Source organism: Phascolarctos cinereus, unplaced genomic scaffold (assembly GCF_003287225.1).
Source record: "Phascolarctos cinereus isolate Bilbo 61053 unplaced genomic scaffold, phaCin_HiC Scaffold_5;HRSCAF=322, whole genome shotgun sequence".
NCBI lineage: Eukaryota > Metazoa > Chordata > Mammalia > Diprotodontia > Phascolarctidae > Phascolarctos > Phascolarctos cinereus.
The window spans coordinates 93,348,737-93,372,330 of record NW_027555958.1 but is presented as its reverse complement, the minus strand read 5'-3'; the positions used below and the strand labels follow the sequence as shown (position 1 = coordinate 93,372,330).

Below are 23,594 nucleotides of genomic sequence, written 5' to 3'. Positions count from 1 at the left end.
AGAAGCCTAGGGAAGAGCTCTAGAGAAATTTAAGGATGGAGAAGTCACTTTCACTTGAGAAGAATTAGAGAAGGCTTTAAGTTGGAAGGAAGTGGTACCTGAACAGGGCCATGAAAGAAGAGAAGGATGTTAGTACGCAGACATGTACAGAGTACATTCTAGTCATTGGAGATGATGGGCATGAATGCCTAGAGATGGGGAAATGTAGGACAAGATTGGGGAACAGCTAGAAATCCAGTAAGGCTGGGACATAGGTTGTTCGGAGGAACATAGTGCAGGCTAAAAAGGTAATTAATTGGGAACTAAATTTTGAAAGATATTAAGTATTAGGCTGAGAATTGTGCATTTTTCCCTAGAGACAGAGGATGATGCAGATATATTTTGAGTGGGAAAGTGACAAGTCATCTTGTCACTTTCAATAGAAAGTGACAATAGAAAGCAATAGAAAGATTATAGTGACAATTGCATAAAAGAATATTGAAGAGGAAGAGACTTGGAGGCACAGAGACCAGGAATGGTTCTGTTGGACCAGGACTGTTGTTATTATGTTAATCCAAACAAGGAGTTGAGAGACCTTGAGTTAGGGTAGTGGCAGTATGGTAGAGGGGGGATGATACATGCAAAAGATGTAATGGAGGTAGAATTGATCTTGCTTGGCTCCTAATAGAGCTATCCAAAAGTGGGGTGAGCTGCCTTAGGAGGTAGCCTCCTAATACCATAGGAAGTTTTCCTGTCACAAGCAGAGGCTGACTGTCATGTTGTAATAGGAATTCTTTTTTGTGTATGAGTTGAACTAGAAGGGCATTCCTTCTAACTCTGGAATTCTTGATTATATATAGGGAAAGAGGAAAGGCAAAAAACCAAGATAATTGAGGTATTCTTGAGCATAGTCAGTTGCTATCAACAGCAGTAAGAAAGTTGAGAATATTAGGTTTTGAGGGAAGGAAGATAAATTCCATTTCAGAAGGTTGAAGTGTTAGTAGAATATCTAGGTGGACAGATGTGTTGAGATCGAGGTGTTGGGAGAATATCCAGGTGGATGGGTCCAGTGGGCAGCTGGTGAAGTGGGCCTGGAGGTCATGGAGATACTGAAGCTAGATATCTGTAAATTCATCTGTAAAGAGGTGATAAATGAAACAGTGGGAGTGGATAAAATCATCTGAAGAGAGAGTATAGAGGAAAATGACAAGAGAGCCAAGGACGGATTCCTAGAGAATATGCAAGAGGGGGTTGGTCAATGATGTATGGCACTCAAGTAAAATTAAGGACCATAGAATTTTGTAACTAAGAAGTCATTGATAACCTTTGAAAGAGTCATTTCAGTCAGTAGTAGGGTCAAAAGCCAGATTTCAAGGGGTTGAAGAATGAGAAGGTGGTAAGGAAATAAAATAGAGAAAGGATGGGGAGATGACTTTTTTTAAAAAGCAGTTTGGCAGTAAAGGGGAAATTAGATATTAAAAGATAGCTTGAAGGGAGTAGCAGGGTCAAGGAAAGGTTATTAGTATTAGAGAGACCTGAGAAAGTTTGTAGGCAGTAAGAAAGGAGCCAGTAGAAAAAGAAATGGAAAGATATAAGAGCAAATAAATGGGTCAGTCTTAAAAGAGACAAGAGTGGATAGAATGGTGGGCACAAGTGAGGGATTAGTGTTGGCAATAGTAGAGCCACCCCATCTTCCAGTAGAGGATACAAAGACCTGGTAAAGACAATATTTGTAGTGTCTTCCTAGAAAATGAAGACTGTTAGCCTCTGTTTCAATAAAGTAGGAAGAAAGGTCATCGTCTAAAAGCGAAGCAAGTGATATGTGTCGGGGGGAGGGGAGGAAAGCGTGACAGTATAGATGTAGATATCTGTCATGGAGAAGAGGAAAGGAAAAATTCCCATGTTAAAATATATTGATCAAAATGCATGCAAGAACTGCAGATATAAAAACTTCTGACTCCAGTTCTTTACATGTTTATTTGTCTGGTTTTCCTTTTTCTTCTTTTGCAGCATTGTTATACTTTATCTAAGGTTTGGATCACAAGTGTTACAGGACAATTTTGTTGCCGAACTGTCAAATCGCTACCAGAATTATATCCTTTTAATTGAAGGTCCTTAAGTCTTTAGAACTCTGTTGTTATTCCAGTGTCTGTAGCTTGTATTTGTGAGAATAAGAAAAAAAAGTTTTTTAAATAAAATCAATTCTGGATTATCTTGAGCTAATGAGGCACATAAATAGTGCTGATGTGGACTAATTTTTTGGTCTCTTTGCTGGATATTCTGAGGGTGGGGGCAGCTAGGTGGTTCAGTGGAGAAAGCACCAGGCTCAGAGTTAGGAAGACCCGAGTTTGAATCTGGCCGCAGACACTTACTAGCTGTATGACTTTGGGCAAGTCACTTAACTTCATTTGCCTCAGTTTCCTCATCGAGCTGGAGAAGGAAATGGCAAAGCACTCCAGTATCTCTGCCAAGAAAATCCAAATTGGGTCATGAAGAGTCGGACATGACTGAAATGACTGAATAATAACAGCGATCCTGAGAGTTCCATATTTTTTCTTTTATTATTCACATGAAGGAATTTTTACAGTTGTGGCCATCATTAAGCAGTATACATCTGTCAAGTGAAACAGTGTTAGGGATAGGGACCAAACCTGTGATTTCATTGGTCTCCAAGACAAGAGAACTTTTACCAGTGTAGGTTAGCACCTTCTATGTAACTTAGAACCTCAGAAAGTTACTTGGAATATTGAGAGGTTCAGTGACTTGCCTAAAGTCGCACAGCCAGGATGTGTCAGAGGCAGAACTTGCACTCAGATTCCTGGCTCTCAGCCAGCTCTCTGTCCAGGATGACTTCTTGCCTCTCAAGGCTTAATAACTCAATTTAAAGCTGTCTGAAGCAGTTGGGATAGATTCCAAGATAACCTGTTAAACTCTTAACTAGTAATGTTTATGATGGGTTGTATCTTTATTGTTTATTTCCACAGGAAACTCTGCAGGGGCTATTTGAGGTTATTAATTGAAGGGCTTATCTTTCCTAGAATTCCTTATTGCACATAAAGGGCTGACTGGACAGCATGGTCATGAGCTCACCTCATCCCACGTGTGACTATGCCATATCGGTGCTGTTGTTTGGTTAAGAGTGGAAAGCAGCACTGAGGACAGGTTACCAAGCATAATGGAAATTATAGATAAGTTATTATTCAGTATGGCTTTAGATAGTTGTACTGCTGTGACCGCATCTTTAAAAGATGAATTAATTACCAGAGCAGTGACTGGGTTTTTAAGAACTGCTGATGGCGCTGGCTAATGCTGAGCACTTCATTTAGAGGCGTTAGCTTGGAGCGAGCATCACAGCTTGGAAGGAGAAAACTCTAGAAATGCTGTGCTGCCCCTTGAATTGTGTACTGCTAACCTTGACTGATCTCACCAGCAGAATTCTTATCTTTCTATGGTCTCCTGAACTTTTATCTCTACACTTTAGCCTTTGTGTATTCACCATCTAAGAATGCGCTCTATGGTAAGTGACCTCAGTTCCTAGCTTCTTGGCCAGGTAGCTGCAGAAGAGTCAGCAGAAGCTGAGGTAGCCACATATTTATTAAGCACAAGCACCTGGATAATTCTTTAGGCCAGTAATGAGAAGCTTTCTGGTTAAACAGAAATTTTTGTTCATTTTTTCCAGAGTCTCAGTTGAAAGATAATCCGGCCTTTTCCATGCTTAATGACTCTGATGATGATGTGATTTATGGGTAAGGTATTTTTCTCTTGTGAAATAACAGCATTGGGCATTGCAATCCTCAGTTGGCCATTTGTGCATTTCCATTGTTTTTCAGTCACTCTCAAACGTCCTCAAACTAGCAAGGCTGTGTAATGTGATTCCGTTGCTCTCCACAATTTTCCACTTTTCAGGCTATAGGCTTAAAAGTGGCTGTTTTCCCAAGAAGCAAGGTGGGCAGTCTATTTCTCTTCCTGGGCCCTGGCACAAGCTTAGATGAATGGTCACTATAAGGAGCCATTCTCTCAGGAATGTGTAGAGTTGGGTATGATGAGTTGGGAGGTGAGAGGGTAGGTCATATAAACTGGATATAACAAAAGGAGACAAAGTCTCTCTTGAAGTGAGTACAATGTAGAATGGTGAGTTATTTTGAAAGATAAGAACTAAATACATACCTGTTATTAGGGAATGCTTTCAAAGGTATCTTTGTTAACAGGAGTGACTACGAAGAAATGCCCCTGCAGAATGGCCAGGCCATTAGAGCCAAGTACAAAGAAGAGTCTGACAGCGATTGATGGAGCTCCAGCAGAGACCAGCTTGGCTGACTAGAGAAGGTGTTGGACAGTTTTCCTCAGTGCTTCAACTCTCCAGCCATCTCAAGCCATCTGCTTGAAGCTGAATATTTCCTCTCAAGAAAGGCAGTGTTCTCTTTACCTCTTTGTGTTTACTGATTTTTAAAAGACCAACCAGGACCAAAAGAAGAACTTCAATGTTGGGCAAAGGCATTATTACCAGGGTAGGGAGATGAGAGGGGGAGAGAGGCAAATGGTGAAGATTAGCAACCAAATGCCTCTTAGAATAGGGAAAATGGTTTTTATGTTAGAGTATCATTTCACTGGAGCTAAAGTAGCTGCTCCTGAACTGAAGGTTTCAAAGTCCTATGGTGTCCCAGAGCTCCTGATGCCTCCAAGTCACCCCCATTTTTAGTCTAAAGATGTATGCACTAGTCTTTTGTAGCATGTTCTCTTTATTGATGTAGAGTGGCTCCATGGAGTGTTGGAGTCAGGACAACCTGATCTGAGTCTTTCCTTGGGCACTTGCTGGCTGTGTGACCTTGAGGAAAGTCCCCTACCTTCTTAGAGCCCCTGTTAAATGAGAATCATCATGCATCTACCTCACGAGGTTGTTGTGAGGCTGGAAGGAGATGAGGTGTAGACAGTGCTTTGCAAATGCCGGATATGGTGATAAGTCATGCAGGCATATGGCAGTGTTCTCCTCTCCTCTCCATAGACGTTGTTCTCTCTTTAACTCCAAGGGAAACTTAGGAACTTATTGTGACTGCCTCATGCTGCCATTGCAGCATGCTGCTATTTGGTGGCAAACACCACACCGGGTCACTAAGTAGGGGAAGTTAAGTTATTCTCCATTTTAGAAATAAAGCATTAAGCTGAAGCTGAGCTGCCACTATCTGCTGAAGTCCAAACAATGAAATACCAATAGGAGTGTTGTGTACCTCTAAGTACACAATACAGCCTGGTAGGCTGGTTCCTTCCACCCCCTAATATGAAGAAATAGGCATTTATACCATTGATAGCTTCAGTGGCAAAGGTACTACTGCTGGGTAGGTTGTCCAGGACGTGTAAGTACAAATGGTCCCTGCACGTCCTTCCTCCTTCTCGTGTTGAGGTTGGGGTAGGGGATGGAAAGTGTGATGAGTCCAGAGCTCCATTACACAAATGAAACAATTACTAGACTAGAATGCTGAAAAGTTTTTTTCATTTATATATTGAAAAACCAATAAAATCAAACAATTTTCCTATTAGTTTTGAAACAAAGTTTGTTGAGAAAACCAATTTTGGGGAAAATCCTTCTCTCAAGAAACCCAATTGGAGCTTTGTATAAACAAAATAAATCACTGTTAGGGGTCACAGTTTTGAAATTCCAGTGCTATGTAACACAGTGTGGAAGGCACCTGAGTTTTCAACTCCCCTTTTCCTAGACAACTAATTTAAAAGCAGAGTACAGGTGTACCAGGTGTACCTTTTGCACCTTTTGCATTTCTTTTTGCATCTTCCTTTCTGGCACTAATCTTTGACCTGGTATGCACTGTAGAAAGCCCTGCAGATGATATCCTGGAGAACAGGCATAGATAAGAGTATGATGTGTGATGCATGCTTAGTAGCCCAGTACCCTTCTTCCTATGCGTACCCAAGTTCACATGTCTGTTGTGTGCTATTAGAATTATGCTCTCTTCCCTGCAGTGCTTAGACCTCAAATGTCCATGGGAATGTTCTTCATAGTGATACACTAAAATTATCTTTCTTCCTAAGTTAGCCTTTAGTGATGTGATGGTACCATTAATTACCTTTGTTGCTTAATATGGATTTCCACTTAGATTTCTGTAGTTTTTAAAGTCATTTAAAAAAATCAATGTTTGAATTAAAATTACTGCAAGATCACAAAGATGATTCGAGGTTTACATAGTTTTTATATCTGTAATGTCAGTTACTTGGTATTTTATTCTGTGTAGTCAGTGATATTAGAATAATTTTTAAAATAGAATTTTAATATATCTTCCATCAGGCCTACTTTAAAAATAATTTTAGGTAAGATAAAAATGGCTTGTGCCAGTTACTAGATTCCAGAATGTGTTTCGCTAGTTTTGTTATAAATGATGGTCATCTGTGATTTGGAGTGCCCTTGTTGTTTCTTCATCCGTGTAAATAGTGGGGTGGGGGGATTTTAAAATCCATATTTAGATCCCTGTTTTGAAAAGATCATTTTTTACTTGCAAGATGAAATTCAACTATTGACTGACATCTTTTTAATTTTATTCTTCAGGCATCAAAATCATTGAACTAAAAAACATGAGAGCGTGAATATATACTTAAAATGTTTTTTTCATATTTCAGCTGTTTACAAAAGAATGCTGTGTACCTAATGTGTACTTTGTTTTAATTTTTTTTCCATAGTCCAGCTGTTTATAAGAGAGTCCTACTTAAGGGGAAAATACTCCTTTTATTAAACCAGGCACTTTCCATTTCATTATTTGGAGTAAGATGTTTATATTCAAAAGAGTTATGTTATCCAGTCATGTAAAAATTTGCTAACAATCCAGCATTTAACACATAGAATATTTACCACATAGTAATTAAGCTGGACAATACATTTTGCTGGGAACCATTAGTAGGAAGCACATTCCTGATTTTTTTCATAGGGTTGGGGGCATGAATCCAAATGTTGCAAATACATGTCACAAAGCCAAAGAACTGGCTCTTGTTCTTCCTTAGTAACAGCCTGGATGGAGACTTTCTGGGAAAGTTGGAGAGAATTTTGCACTTTGGGCCAGTGTAAGGGTATATGCTAGAAGATGGCCATCAGCATCTCAAAGTTTGGTTTTCATGAGGGGTAGAGGATAAATTTAGCTTTCACTTAATATACACATTTATTTTTTAATCACAGCAATAAAGAACTTCTCCTTCCTGGTTTAATCATCTTTCTCCCAATAATGGAACTGGTAGCATAATAAATCACGTATTCAAGAAAGGCTGGAGTACTGCCACATTTGCAGCTGTTTACTTGATTATGTGAGACTATAGCATTTTTGCCAGTTGTAATCCATTGTAGGGACTATGTCATTGGCCCCAAATGTGTTTAGAATTATAGTATATCAATCTGAAGAGACTTTACCTCCAACACCCTCTTTTTCCTATCCCCCATCAGTTTGGCTTGTAATGCAACATGTTAAAACATTGTAAATTTTTTACTTTGAAAAATCAGTTTAGTGGTTCAGCCTGATATTTGGACTAACACTGTTTTCTAAAGTGTGCAAAGCAAACTTACAAGTACTGCCTGGGGAATTTTTTTTTCCAACTTTTCTTATCCAGGGAAGCTAATAGAAGCTATCACTTTTGCTTATGTGTAAATCTGTAGCTTTTCCTAAAGAAGGGAAGTTCTGAAATCGACCTTTTAAGTTAGATTTCTAAAAGATAAGAATCTTCTAATAATTTCTTCTCTAGGTCAAAGGGAATTTATTTTATGCAGTGCCATCTTTTTACTCTTGTTTGATCTTGATTCTAGGTGTATGTAGTGCTGTGAAATACAGAAGCGACTTGTATTACTACAAACTGACTTTTTAAATAAAATTGTAATATTTATAAAATAAAATTGTATTTAAACTTGTATACCAAAAGGAAGGATTGTATGAGTGATAAATTAATGAACTGTTATTACAACACAACTTTTGAGGAGGGTTGTTATAGTCAAGAAGTGGTGTTATGTCAAATCAGACAAATAGTTATTTGCTTTTAGCAAATCTCATTGATTTTGGGGGTGCATCCTAAGATCATAAATAAATGTTTATACATTTTGCCATCAAATTTGCATCTAAATTGCATACTTCATTACTTTGTTTCCCTTCTTTGTATATGAAATTAATTTGGCTCACTAGAGATGAGGGATTTAAATACACGTTAGGGAAAAGAGCCACCAGTCTTGATCTCATTGTTACAAATACTGACTTCAGGTTTTGTTTCGATAAAGTGTAGCTTTCCCCCCTCAAGGGTTGTTAAAATTTTAAAAACACACACTTATTCTAAGTCCCTAAAAAGTATATTTGATGTCAGGGTATGAGAAGGGACTAGGCTTTCCAGATAATCAAGGGTGTGTCTCTGTCTCTAAATTCCCACAGACCTTTACAAACTCAGGGTAAGAAAAACTAAACACTGAGCAAAATCAGCTCTTTTAAAGATTTAGAGTTGTATAGTTCTGCTTGTTAGTGCTACATAAATATTTCTACCTCTTCCTGACAGCTGAGAAGTCAAATGAATTAATTTTTATTTCATTTCTAAATGGTTTACTGTACTTGGAATGGAAAAGACACACCACTACATTCAGTAATGTTGACAGGTAGTATGTTATAGTGAAAAGCTGGCCTCAAAACCAGGAAGACTGTTGAATTGCGACCCTGGGCAGTACTCTGGGTTACTAAAACACCAAGTTGAAGAGGCTCATACTGCATTGGGAGAAGGAGTTTTGTCACCTGGTAGGCCCCTAAACACTTGAAATCACAGGTCCAGCTTCTAGCTGTAACACTACAATCATTACTTTGATTCAGAAGCCTTGATATGGTTGATCTCAGGACAACAGCTGCCCAGTGGCAGCCCATGCACATTCTGCTTTAGCAGCTCAGGAATTTCACTATTCAGCCCCATTACCACCTTATAGCTTAAGGCTTTTGAAAAATAAAATGTTAACACTTCCCCTACCCAAAGGTCAAGTAACCCCATTTCCAGGCAATGCATATCCCTTTTATTATAGTACAGTCAAATAAGTTACCACAATTGATTTTCAACTAGATGCCTAGGACCATGAATTCTGATTTTCCAGAACCTTAAAAAAACCCCCACAATTTATGAATTTTAATAATTTATTATTCTACTAAGAAAAGTATAAAGTGGGACATTAGTGTGTTATATAAATCATTTCAGAAATTAGAAAAAGTGTCATGCTGTAGCAGATTTCCTTTTTAGCACCTTTGAATACTTGGAAGTATTGAAGGGTTAAGACAAAGTAACAATACTGGATGTCAACTTAGGGTGAACAAAGTGAAGCGTACAACCCATGTAACAGTGTGTCCATTTTGGACTTTCCCCCCCTACATTTGAAAGTATAAGATACTTTTAAAACCTTTTGAAAGTTTGCTGAATTCACAGTACCGTAGATAGACCATGGAATGGAAATGGAATTGTATAGCCTCGTTTTTTTTTCAACCAAGGAAGTTAAATGGACAGTCCAAAGGCACTAACTATACAGTACATGGTCTTATTCTCCCATCTCACAGTGCAGCTTCCTGTGGAAACAACAACAAAAAAGCAAATTAAGCATTTTAAATTTTAAAAGTTGTTTCAGTGAACTACATACAATACAATTTTGGTATTTCTGTTTTATGTATAGTAAGATCATGATATATTTAAGCACCATTTCAAATCTCAACTCCCCTTTGCACCTCTTAATGTCCTCAATTCATCTTTGTTTGCTAAACCGATCTTCCCCATTTCTGGTCCCATCTCCCTCCATGACCTGGCTCCAAGAAACCACTCTCAGTGGGTCTTTGATCTCTCATCTTGACTAGCTGCTTTACATATGCCTTATAAATATACCTGGGTCTCCTCTTTGAAACAAACAAAAACAACTTTCTTTTTATTCTATTATCCCAACCTCAGGTCATCCTTGTCCCTTCTCTCTTCTCCTTCACTGCTGGATTTGTAGCAAGAGTAGCCTAGACTTGTTTCCACCTCCTCACCACCCATCTATACTTGTTTCCATCACTCTTACTGAAACTGTTCTGCCCTGATGAACTGAAACATACTTTTTTCAGTTTATTTTCCATTTTTTTTGCTTACTTTTTTTTTTGCATATGGCTAACATGGAAATATGTTTTGCATCCCTTCACATATATAATTGATGTATTGCTTGCCTTCTCAAGATAATTTGGAGCTGAAAACTTAAAAAAAACATTTAAAATTCTTTAAAAATGTAATTGGGAAATATTTAAGGAAACAAATGAAAATGTTATTTTTAAAAAAGAAATGGTTCTCCAAGATTTCTAGGGACATTACTACTAAATCTGTTATTTCTGTCTTTACCTTTGACCTTTGTGCAGCTTTTGCTACTACATTCCAATACTCCTTTCCTTCTGGGTATGACATTGAACTCCCATGGTTCTCCTATGGTCCTGACCAGTACATCCTTATCCTTCTAAAAGTGAGCGTGCCAAGAAGCAGCATGGCACAGTGGATGGAGAGCTGGCCTCCGTACAGAGTCTGAAAGACTTCGGTTGAAATCTCAGCTCTGGCACACATGGGCTGTGTGACCCCAGCCAAGCCGCTTAACCTTTCAGAGCCCTAAACAACTCTCAAGACAGAGCAAGTGCTTAAGCTGATCAGCATTGACTAGCACTGATTTGAATCATCTGAGTAATATAAAAAACCCTACAAAACTTTGGGCCAAAAGCAATTTCATCGTCTAAATACAAAGAAAGCTCTTCCATCCTTTGCAAGGGATGTAGTATTTCTAGCCATGTTGGATCCATTTGATCATAAGGCCTGTTTCCTATCATTTACTATGTTGGGTAACTGAAAGAGGATCCCTTAGTAGAAAAGGTATGAACCCTCTCATTCTAATAAAGAGTCAGAATCACGTGGCAAAAGCAAAACAAAACAAAAGAACCAGAAGTTCCCTCTACCAATGAAACTAAAGGTTTGGCCAAAAATAAATATAAATCAAATACCCCAAGGCTTTTTCCTTGGCCCTCCTCTCTATACGTTCCGTTCGATGACTTTACCTACTCTAATTGCTTCAGTTCTCTCTCCAAATCTACATCTCCAATCATCAAGCTCCCCAGAGCTCCAGGACTCTATTTCCAGCTGCATGCTGGAGATTTCTACCTTGATATCCCACCAGCACCTCAACTCAGTGTGCCCTAAACTGGACTTAGATCCCCTACTCCCCAAAAACCTGCCCATCCTCCCAACTTCTCCGCTGTCCACCTGGGACTTATCTTTGACTCATCTTTTCCTTCACTCACATGCAAACAATTACCACGTTCTACTGATTCTATCTCCATAATTTTTCTGTTGTGCATCCTCTCCCAGCTGTTACCACCCTAAATCAGGCCCTCATCTCTCACCTAGTCTATTATTAATAATTGTCTCCTAACTGGCCTTCCAGTTTCCAGTCTATCTGCCTCTCCAATCCATCCCCTTCACATTACTGCCCAAGTAATTTGCATGTATTGCTTTGAAATTTGATGCTTACCTAATCAAAAAATTTTCCTAATGAATAAAGTATAAGCCTCCTAATCCTGTTACACAAGACCATCCAAATCTGAATCATAGTTTCTCAGCAACTTAAGAGGGTCGTCTTGCTCAACCTACACCTTTTCCTAAAAACTAATGTCCTTCTACAAGATCCCTAACAAGTAGTCCTCCACCCTCCCCCTGAAGATCTCCAGTGAAAAGGAATGATAGGCAGGCCATTTCAGCTTCAGACAATTCAATTTGTGAAGAAGTTTTCCCTCATACTAAGCTGCAATCTGCCTCTTTGAGGCAAAGCAGCACATGAATTTTTTTCAAACATCTGAAAATAGCTATCATGCTCCCTTAAGTCTCTTCTCTAAGCTAAACATATGAGAGTTCCATCAAGTGATCTCCTTTTGCATGATCTCCATTACCCACAGCCTTCTGGTTGCACTTTACTTGTACCAACCTACTTTTTCCAACTTTATCTCATTCTGCTCACAGATTTATACAATATAAAAATGGAAGGGACCCTTAAAGATGATCAAGTTCAATTCCTTTTACATTTTATTTTCCAGTCTAACTGGACTACTCTTTCTTATCTTCATCCCTCTACTTATAGTATCATCCACTCCTAGAATCAATTTCCCTCCCAGTCTCTGTCTTCTGATTCTTTTTTCCCTCAAGGTTCAGCTCAAGTGCCACCTCCTCCATGAAGCCTTCCTTGAAACCCTCCCTTCCTAGCTAGAAGTATTCTGTCTCTCAAATTTCTCAGTTCTTTGCCTAGACCTTTCCATACTTGGTACCTTGTCCCACATAAGTATTGGCATATGTGTTGCTCCTCCAACCATTAAAGCTGGATATGGACTCACATATCCTAAGTACCCAACACAGTGCTTCAAACATAGTAAATTTAATTTAAAAAAAAAAAAGCTGGACAGTAGAAAAGAAAAAGAATCTGTACGGTGAAAGTTATTACATCTCTTTGTTATTTAGTAGAAGGCAAGCTGCTTGAGGATAGGGACTGTTCTGTATCCCCAGTACCTTGTCAAAATAAGTATTAAATGTTTCTTGAATTTTAAAACTCCATATATAAAGCATGTCGCATTTTCAAATAATTCAAACATTTACTCATAAAGAAATCTTAGAACATTGACTGGAAATTTATTATACAGCAATTTAATCACATAAAATGAAAAAAAAATGCTACTTATAACAAATTATAACAAATTTTCTTAACCTAATCTTTTAAACTTTCAGTAAGAATAAAAACAACAATTCTTATACTGAAAATTCTTATACAAGAAAATAAAAATAATGTCATACCATCACTGGTGTTATCCCAAAAGCAAGAGCTTGCTGTATGCAGCCCAGCTCCATTCTTCTGCATAATCACACAGGTCACTTAAGAAAAGAGAAACTTTCATTAGAGAAATCTGTATGATGATAACACATTAAGTTTTCTGTGCATCCACTTTAAATGTATTTTTTAAAAGTTCTTACCAATGTACTTGAACGGTTTCCCCAACTTGGTAAGTTGACTTAAAGTTTGTTCCACTACATTTGTGGTCCACTGATTGACTTTGCTGTGTTGATAAGCGTTACCACCAATTGCGCTTTCTATGGCCTAGGGAAGTAGACAGCAGGGTAGAGTTAACATAACCACTCAAGTAGATCAGGCTTTTGCAAATTTCAATGACATAAAATAAGTAAATATTAATGTTATGATTTTTTGAAGACTATTTAAAATGAATATATTCCACTATTCAAAGAATCTCAGAATTGAAAGAGATTTTGGAGGCCCTTAGTTAAGCCTCTACCTAAACAATAAATGCCAAGAAAATACCTTACATAATTAGGCAGCTTTCCTTGAGACCCACTACCTATCTTCCAAAGACATGCCTTTCACTTTTGGACATCTCTTATTGTTAGGAAGGTTTTCTCTACTCAAGCCTCAATTTTCCTTGTTGCAACTTCCACTCACTACTCCTCATTATGCCTACTAGAACCAAGCAGAATAAATCTCTTTCGACAATCCTTTAAATACTTGAAGAGAGCTAGACCCCCTTAAATCTACATTTCTTCAAGTGACTTTAATTAGAGCATGAAATCATAGTCACTCACTGTCCTGGCTGCTCTCCAGCTTATCAATGTCCTTCCTAAAACATATCCTCAGAACTGATTATGATACTTTGGGTCAGACGAGGCAAGAGTGGGGCTGTCACGGTCTCACAGTCCCGTGGGAAACCTGCGGTCTTGAAGCAGGCTGCTTCAAGACGTAATGTGTCTAGACGTAATGCCTTCTTCATAAAACAGCCTAAAACTCCTGCTGAAGCTTGTAGTATACTAAAACTATCAGATCTTTTTCAGATAAACTGCTTTCTAACCATGTCTACCCCTCTTCTTGTACATCTGAAGCTGATTTTTTAAAACTCGAGTCTAAGACTCACTGGATTTGGAGTCAGAAGTCCTGGGTTTGAACACTGTCTCCATCACCTGTGTGACACTAGACAGGTCATTTAAACTTTCTTACCTTAAGGTTCTTCGTTCCTAAAAAAGCTTCTTTTCCAGCTTTAAATTTATAATCCTAAATATTATTAGTTTCAGCCCAGTTTTCTAGCCTGACAGACCTGTTGGGATCCTGATTGTTTCATCCATTATGTTGGCTATCCTTCCTAACATTGTGTCATGTGAGATTTGGCAAGTAAACCATATATACCTTTATGAGTGCCTGGTCTTTTTAGACATCTCTCACTTTTTTCCCTCATGAGAATTATTTCTTTGTGTTTTCAGAAGTCACTATTGAAAGCATTTCATCACACCTGGGATGACTTCCCCTACAGAATTTTAGTTCATGGAATCCCACCTATCCTTTGTTTCTAAACCCTGTGAAATCTCATTTCCCAAAACAGAAGGAGCATAATAGCAAAGGAAAGAGAAGCTAGGTACAGTCTATCATAAACTCTAAGATGGCATGGTCACTTTACTCAAGCTCCCTACAATTTCCTCCCTCTTGTTGGTGAGAATCAAACTCGGAACAGAATTTTCCCTCATCCACATTTTGAAGGATGGACTTATTAGGGAGGGAAATCAACTTATTAGCTGCTCTGCTTTGTATAGAGAACTCTAACAGATGTCCAAATAATTTAAGTCTCCCCCACAACTATGGTCATGACCCTGTGCAGAGGCTTGAGATCTTTTTTTTTTCCAATTCCTCACAGCATCATAAGTTTGTTTTGTTTTGTTTTTAAGCTTAAAGGGACACTGGAGATTATCTGTTTCAAATTCCTTATTTTACAGATGAAGACACAGAGGTCTAAAGACGTCAAGTGACTATTGTGAAGTCATATTAAGATTTAAATCCATGTACTCTAACTCCAAATTCAATGCTCTTTGCACTTACTTTCCTTTTCTGGTCAGATGGTCTGTAGTATATCCCTGTGTTACAATGCTGCTTCTGTTTTTGCCTCCACTGATCCCCCAAATGCTATCACATTCTTCTCTTCTCATTCCCAACTATTCTCATATGTGTATCTCATATGTATATCCTGCAAATCTGTACCTGCCTTTTCCTCTTTACTCTCTGGGCCCTCAGTTTCATCTGTAAAAATGAGAGGGTGGCCTCAAAAGTCTCCTCCAGTTGTAACTATGATGCTGTGATCCTTTTATATAAGGCATGCCCTTCTTGAGCCATATGCCAGTCATGAGTCTCCTATCAATTCCCAGGGATACATATAGGATCAAATTTTTTTTTGTTTTAGAATCTCAAGTCCATTAACCTAGCTTGTTTGCCTATACTAAGGTATATTTTAGTGCAGACAGCCAAGGCCATGGATTTGATTATTGGCTTCCTTGGATTTTGTTTCCTGGGCCATTTCTACTATTCTTCCTATTTTGTAGCTACTATCTCTATGATACGTAGGTTTGCTGGAAGTGTGTGTGTGTGTGTGTGTGTGTGTGTGTGTGTGTTAAAAGTGGGGCACTCTGTTTTCCCCCTCCACCTTCCTTTTTGGTTTAAAGCTTTTTTGATTAGATTTGTTTGGATGCAAACACATTCTTTCATTTAAATATGCGTTTGTTAATATCTACAGGCAGCGTGCTAGGTGCTGGGTATACAAACACAACTCAGTACATACCTAATGTCATTTGAACCTTTCTACAACTGCATGAAGAAATTAGCATGGCTACTATTATCCTATCTTAGAGTTCAGAAAGGTGAGGTGGGTTGTAAGATCCTGTATGTACACTATAAGTAGCAAAGTCCAAACTTTAAATCAGTTCTGGCTCTATTGAAATCAAGTGTTTTTCCTACTATACCAAGTTGCTTCTATTGTGTTATGTATCTGTATCTTGGGTTCATATCTGTGATGTCCACTATTCCCAGAGTGTGAAGACTATACTCTAACACTCTCCACTAATGTAGACCAGCAACTCATCTGTAACTTTGAGTCTCAGAGAGTGACTAGGGCACTGAGACAGGTTTCTATTTGTTCAGAGTCACAGAGTCAAGACATATCAGAAAGAGGACTTGAACAAAGTCTCTCCTTACTCCAGGGCTAGTCTGCCATCCATGATGTTCACAATGCCTCTCATACTTAACACAGTACACTGAGTACAGTAAAGAGCTGAATTGGCTACAATATTCATCTAAAATTTAATGATAAAGATTAAACTGGATGACTTAAATTCAAACACTTATTAAATATTTACTAAAGGAAAGGCGCTATGATTTAGGAATGGATTAGCTTGTATCCTAATACAAATATATGCAAAAAAACTAGCAAAGATTAATTCGATCTGAAAAATATGCAGATGAACCAAACTGTGTGGTCTGGCCATTTTGCCACAATTTTACACTTAACTTTGTATGTGAATAGACCCACACTGTCCATTTCCAAGCTGCCACGTTTAACAACCAAGTTCCAAAATTTAGGTTGAGCATGGAAGTAATGGGATAAGGTCTGATGACCAGAACATACCCTAATATACTTTGCTCTTAAAAGGTCCTCTAAAACTTAAGACCTCAACCTAATTTACATCCCACATCCTTTGCCCCTTGGACTCTGGGCTATGAGCTTTTCCATTATCTTGCCCAGAACCAGGCCTCCCCATCACTTCTAGATTATTTCCAAACCATACTGTCATGAATCATCCACCTCATACATACACCACACCCCTCAACCTTCTGGCCCCTCCTTATTTGTTGTTGTCTTCCCCCATTAGAATGTAAACATTTTGAGGGCAGGAACAGTTTTGCTTCCTCATATTTATTCATACACCAAATGCTTAGTACGGTGGCCAGAAAATAACAAGTGTTTAGGTAACGTTTTATTATTCATTCATTCATTTGTCCACAAGAGTCTCTACAGTTGTATCCAACTAGCCAAGATAAATAGAGGAGATGGATACTTTCAAGGATTAAAGTAACACACTTTCGGAGTTTCTGAGATTGAAAATAATTTGAATGCAAGCAGGTCCATTCCTAAAGATAAAAAAGACCAGTCTAAGGCCTGTGATACTGTAACAAGCAACAAAAGACTAGAGTTACTGCTGAAGTTGTTACAGTTCAAGATTCTGATTATTTAAAATTAGTTTTTTAACGCACTAACTGGCACAGATTTACTGTCATTCAGTCCCTTCTACACTGATCTAGAAGAGAAGTGTCAAATTTGGGAACCAGAAATGTTTAATAAAATAAGCAGAAATACAATACAACCTGGTCAATAATAATTTGTGGTTTTCTAAGCCAATATGTAGTCACTAAGATCTGTCTGTATTTCAGTTTGACACTACTGATAGAGAACACATCCTTTTTTTTTTACTTTGCCTGTTGTTTAGTTACCAAAAACCAATGCAATACAGTAGACAAGTTGGGACATGCCTGCCTTTTTAATAAACCTCATTCAGCACAGTTCCTGTTTATAGCATAATACCCATTTCCAAGTGTCTGTGTTATTTCACTTTTATACTCTTTGATATGGCATTTATATAATTTTGTTAATGCCTTTTTTTTTAATACAACAGTCACTTCTCCACATAGTACCCACCACATTGAAACTTCCATAACAAAGAAAAACAACTATACAAGACCAACACTAACATAGTGACCACATGGAGTAACATCTACAACCTTCTCTACCTGTAGTCTCCTCCTTCTCCAAAGAGGTGGGAGGGTGATGTATTCTCCAGCACTGATATTGGTCAGTCCAATTAGTCACAATTCAGCTGCCTTTTAGATTTGCTTTCATTAACATTATTGTAGTAATTGTATAAATTGGTCTCTTAGTCTAGATATATATTTAGAAAAACAATAAATTGTTATGGCAATATGAAAATGCCTGATTTTCAATGCTAACATATGGCAACTTTAACCATTAAGGACAAAAGAATTTGCCTTTTCAAGGTATGTCTTATGTGACTTCTTACAATTCTAGTATGCCATTACTTTATCCATTATTTATATGTTAGAATTAATTCTAAATTATGTGTGGCTATAGAAAAGAGGAACAGAAAAATAAATTCAGATAATTTGCAATTACTTTTAACAAATCTCATATGAAATTGAACAATTAGGACTAGTTTTTATTTTCATGACCTCTTTTTTCTCCTAACCTCACCATCTTTTAATAAAAATACTAACAAATATTGATAGTGGCAAAAGTTGAGAGTTCAAAATCTAATGACGAAAAAAGGAAATGAATAAGCCAGAAACTAAAAGTCAGTTCTGGAAAATTAGGAGTTAAGGATGACAAGTTAATCATGAAATTTATTAGATCTTTTATTCATTAAATTTACCATCTACTTTTAACCCTCATTTTATATTCAAATTAGGTGCTGCTGACAGCAAATTGTTTCTGTATTACAGGAAGTTTTTTTTTTTAATAAATTTATTTACTATTAGTACATATGAAATTTCCCATCTATGGCACCTAAGGTCAAACCTATAGTCAATAAAAACACCTTAACTCTATCATCTTTAAATACAAAATTTACATCCTATGTAGGGGTAAACACCACACATAATTTAGAAATCCATGTTTAAAAAAAAGTAAGATTTGAAGGTCACAACTAATATATATAGTACCACTTGAAACAACTTCAAACAAGTTTGTGAAATATTCTTTCTTCATACAAAATGTTAAACTACCAACACTGCCACTTTACCAACTATTAATCAAAAATTTACAAATTCCTTGCTTATATCTTACCTCTTTTACAATGTTACTCACTTCATCAACCACAAAAGAAGTCTGGCAAGAAAAAAAGAATAAAATTAAATCTGTGTAAAAGATTCAATTCTATTTTACGCAAGTTTTCTCACTTAATACAAGGTTAGATAATGATAACAGAATTTTTAGAAATGGAAGAGACCTTAAGGAAATCTGGGCCAACCTCTTCCTCTCTTCCATCCCCATTTTACAGATGGAGGAGAAACTCAAAGTTGAAATGATTTTCCCACAAGGTCCCACTATTAGTGGCAGAACTTCCATTCAAGTCCTTTTGTTTTTGTTTTTAATTATACAACAAAACCTGAAGACTGTCAGACTTTGCTGTAAAACAGACTATATAATTATCTGGCTTAATTATAAAAAAAAACCTTTTAAAGTTACTTAGTCTAGCATTTTATTATTTATTAAAATTTTTTTGAATTTTTTTTTTAGGCAATTGGGATTAAGTGACTTGCCCAGGGTCACACAGCTAGCAAATGTCAAGTGTTTGGTCTGACACAGGACTTGAACTCAGGTCCTCCTGACTTCAGGGCCAGTGCTCTATCCACTGCACCACCTAGCTGCCCCATTAGCCTAGCATTTTAAAGGCCACTGTGGACTGAGTAAATTTTGACTGGCTAGCTTTAAGCAATCTGTTTTTGAAAATGAAAAGTATTAGAAGTTTTTATATTAAGACACTGTGATTTTATCAGTATGGGACCCGCTCATAGATGCTGAACTCAACCAACTGCTTTACACTTTAGTAGATGGTCTTTGAAAAGATGTGTCAAAAAATTATCACCTTGTGCCCAAACTGTTGAGGAGCCTCTCCAAACTTAGCCAGGGCTCATACTAAAAGTGTTCCCAGCTTGTTGGACCTGTCACCGTTTAAGGACTGCTAGCACCCAGCCTCTGAGAAACCAGAGTTACCTTCACTCCACAAGAAGGCACTGGAGCAGAACTTTAGTAGTTAATATTTTTCCATATGACCCATTCCCCAAGTGCAAATATAACAGAATTCTATGATCCCACCACAGACGTAAGAGTTAGAAGGGGCCTTAAAGGTCATCTAATCCCAAACTCTCATTTTAAAAGTGAGGTTAAATGAATTGCCCAATATTACATAAATGACAGAGCCAGAATATAAACCCAGGTCTTCTAACTACAAATTCAATACTCTAATAAAAAGAGAAACCAATCCAAGAGGTCAGAAACCATCAGGTTTAATTTTCTAGATAGGTTTCCAGTATTATCTTCTTGATACTGTTACTAGTTTATATGAGCTTCCAAGCAGTTGCTTCCTGTGGTCTACCCACACATCTTAAAAAGAGGCAGCACCTAGCAGGTGCTAACTTAAAGTTTTCCTCTAATGAACATAACCCAACAGAAACACAATAAGTTAGATTTACTACTTATCATTATTAATAGGAAAATTTGCAACAACTAGATAATAGTCAATTCCTTATTGCGTATCCTTTAGGTAATAGTTGCTGTCCACAGCCTTGGTCCAACAGAATTACTTGCCTCTCAGAAGTTACACTGGGAAGATTTTTTTTTTGTTTTGTTTACCAGTGCACTAAACTGACTGCATATTTACCTGACTAGCAGTATTCACGGGAAACAACTTATTAGAAACAAACCATCTCGTTAATGGAAAGGACCACATAACTAAACATTTTTATCGCTCCAAAAAGTCTAAATGACCCTTGAGGAACAACTTTAATGAAATCTGAACCAAAAAAAAGGAAGAAAAAAAGTAAAGCGACTTGTACAAATTTCAACACACTGGAATGTGAAAGAGACTTTAAAAAGAACTTTTAAGGGAGTAAGGGTAGGATAAAGGATAGGATAGAAACTGTGATTTTACTGGTAGAGGGAACTCTCAAAATGGAACTCTTCCTCAACCATTGCAGATTGGCACTTCTTTGCAACTGATCTTCTAAGGGAGTTACAAAGAGCACTGAGAAATCAAATGACTTGTCCAAGATCCCACAACTGCTATGTATCAGAAATGTTACTTCAATCCAGGCCTTCCTTAAATTTACGTAACTTCTATTACAAAACATATGGATAACATGAAAATGCAATTGTAAAAGACTACATTATTGGGTGAATATCGAGTGAAAAAATGCAGTTTTCAAAAAATCACACTCATTATTCATATTGTACTATGCCATTCTCCAAAGATTATGACTGCATAGCAAAGGCTTTCCTTGGTTTGTTAGACAGTTTCACAAATATTCTTTTAACTATCATTAACATTAGTATTAAGAAATACTATGTTGCACAGGTGGAAAATTAGACTATTCAATCTTAATTATTAAAATACAAACTTTTCAAACTGTCTTTTAAATGAAAAAAGCACTTTTTAAGCACTTTTTAAAAACTCACCTATAAATTTCAATAGAACATCCTTTTGTTTGAATTTTAAGCAAAACAAAGCAATTTGATGTCAGCATGAGTAACTGCCACACAGTAAACATCTACTATTACATTAAATGGTTATCATACATTGCAGCAAACCCACTGCAAAAGACCACGTTAAAAGACCAATATCTTGTTATGCAAATTAATCCTCCTGTATTTTGAGGGAGAAGCAATAAAAGACCATATTGTTTTCAAAGTCAAAAAACTGAATGAAATACAAAAATCTACTAGCCAATCCCAGATGTACCTCACAGGAAGGAAGACAATGGAAGCCCTTCACATTAAGCATTTTTGCATTGTGCAGGCAAATCCACAGCTATCTTAAGAAAGTAGGGATCGTCTGTCGTGGAGGAGTAAGTCGTTTGTCTACAGTTAAGACCAATACAGCAAACTGACAGGTGCTTTGGGCTACCATATGTCTGAAAACAGAGTATTATCAGTTAAAAAAGCTGTTTTGGAGGAAAAATTATTAGTCTACTTTAAGACCAATACAGCTGACAGGTGCTTTGTGGTACCACGCCCCTAAAAATAAGAGTATTGGGGAAAAGGCATAGGGAGGAGGATTCAGCATTCCTGAGTTAAAGGAATAATTTCTTCCCTTCTATTAATTTACTTAAAAGCAGATCAATGGATTTAGACGGATGGTTAAGGCATATTAAATGCTGGTAGAGGTGGTCGAGTCCCCTGCATATGCTACTTCTTTCTCTTCTGCAGAATGGAAAGTGCACCAACAATCATGATGCAAGGCTTCCCGGGAAATCAGAGCTTACTTGGTTCACCTTCCCGTTTTCAGCCTTCAACAGATAAAGCCGGCTTCTTTTAAAATATGCAGTGCATATTTGCAAATACGGTCAAACACCAAAGATGTATGGATTGGTTTTGCTGACCTGCCTTTTTTGTTGGTTGGTTTTCTTTTAATAACCTTGGTTACAAGGGATGGCTCGCTAGGGTAGGGAGATGTGAAAACAAAAGATAATTTTTTTTTAAAAGCAGTGTTTAAACTATTATTATAACCATTAGGAGTTAAGCGGATTAGGCTTCCCAAGCCAGCCTATCTCTGAATGGGGAGGGTGCGGTGGGGTGGGTGGGTGAGGAGGGGGCATCCCCCCCCCCGGGTCCCTCCAACGTCTCCAGCAGCCCGAGAGTTCCCCGAGCGGCCGCTGGGGTTAGGGGCGGGGCCCGGACCCCCAGCTCCACGCTCTCGGGGGTCAGCCGGTCAGAAGCGGGGGAGGGGGGGCCGGTAAAACAGTGGGGGTTAGAGAGACGGAGGCCGCCGGTGTCCGTCCTGTCAGGGACAAAGGAGAAGCAGGCGACTGCGCCCCCCGCCCCAGCCTTCAAGACCCGCCTTCCCCCCCTCCTTTCCCCTTCCCCCTCGCCGCCGCCTGTCAGCTCCCCTCGGCGGATGCTGACCCACCCCGACCCGCGACCCCTCACCTCCTCGGAAGCCTGGAAATCGTCCATCTTCCCTCCTAAGCCGCCGCTGTCCGGGCGAATACTATCCACCGCGCCTGCGCAGTGCCTTCTGGACGCCGCTCTCCGAGACCCCGCCCCAGAGGCCCCGCCCCGTCCCGGAGACCCGGCCCCGCCCCGCGTGGCATTGTGGGTCGGCGGGCTCTGTGATGCCTGAACTTTCAAACTCAACTGTCAGTTTCCAGGCTCGGGCTGGGATTCTGGGGCTTCAGGTGCAGGCGCGCTCTTCCCAGCCGATGCTCTCCTCTTCCCTGAGTTGCCCGGGGTGGGTGGACTAGGCTGAGCGACAGGGGGAGTTGATGGGTCCCTTGGGAACGGCTTCCCCAAGGTTCCAGGTTGCCTTGGAGTAGCTACAACAAAACACCAAGACCAGAAGGGCAGGGCCATTTACCTTCTCCCGGGGTAGTGAGCTGTGGGGGAGAGATGCTTGAGACTCATGCATCCTCTGACAAGCCCTGGATCTGTCTGGGCTTGGAGAAATGAATGCAGCCGAGGCCGGCGAGCTCATTCACTCTTTGCTTAGCAAGCATTTATTTAACAGATATTGCATGCAAAGCAAAGTGCAGTGAGAGTGCTGGTGAGAGAAAGTTTAGTCCTTTTTCACTATAAGCAGCCTCAGGCAAAGAGACTTGAACAATATGGACCAACCAACGAGTATTTACTAATAGCCTGCTAGGTGCCAAGCATAGTGTTAGGCTCTGGTGATACTTCAAGGGAATGGGGTCAATAGAGAGAGACTGGAGATCAGAGAGATAAAAGGGAAGACACTGAGGGCAATCTGCTGGAAAAGTATCGAAGGGGTCGCGACAGGATGCAGGGGGAGGGATTAACTTTGCCAGTGAGAAGACTCACTTCTTTATCTGAGATCAGTGTGAAGAGGACTGCAGGAAGATTTTTGAATGATGTGAGATGAGGAGAAAAGAAGAACAGGACATTCTTGGCAAATGGTCTCAATTTTTTCAGTGAAGTATGATGTGAATTCCTTAGCTGAGAATCTTG

General features: G+C 38.6%; 2 protein-coding genes across 5 annotated transcripts in view; one reads left to right on the top strand and one right to left on the bottom strand.

Annotated features, from left to right (window-relative positions):
- TMEM181 (transmembrane protein 181) overlaps positions 1 to 8,070 on the top strand; it is a 98,012-nt gene extending 89,942 nt beyond the window's left edge. For all 4 annotated transcript variants that reach the window (XM_020986702.2, XM_020986701.2, XM_020986699.2 and 1 more), the window contains 4 exons: positions 1,990 to 2,072; positions 3,407 to 3,496; positions 3,659 to 3,725; positions 4,188 to 8,070. In XM_020986702.2, the coding sequence (XP_020842361.1) occupies positions 1,990 to 2,072; positions 3,407 to 3,496; positions 3,659 to 3,725; positions 4,188 to 4,266 (319 nt within the window). In that variant the 3' untranslated portion in view covers positions 4,267 to 8,070. The remainder of the gene's footprint in view (positions 1 to 1,989; positions 2,073 to 3,406; positions 3,497 to 3,658; positions 3,726 to 4,187) is intronic.
- A 1,031-nt stretch (positions 8,071 to 9,101) lies between these two features.
- On the bottom strand, positions 9,102 to 22,672 carry DYNLT1 (dynein light chain Tctex-type 1). Its single transcript, XM_020986704.2, has 5 exons — positions 22,560 to 22,672; positions 18,699 to 18,740; positions 12,994 to 13,117; positions 12,817 to 12,894; positions 9,102 to 9,542 (listed from the first exon to the last, which is right to left on the bottom strand). Exons 1-5 carry the CDS (start codon positions 22,584 to 22,586, stop codon positions 9,472 to 9,474), a joined length of 342 nt encoding a protein of 113 aa, XP_020842363.1. The 5' UTR covers positions 22,587 to 22,672; the 3' UTR covers positions 9,102 to 9,471.
- Positions 22,673 to 23,594: the final 922 nt, after the last annotated feature.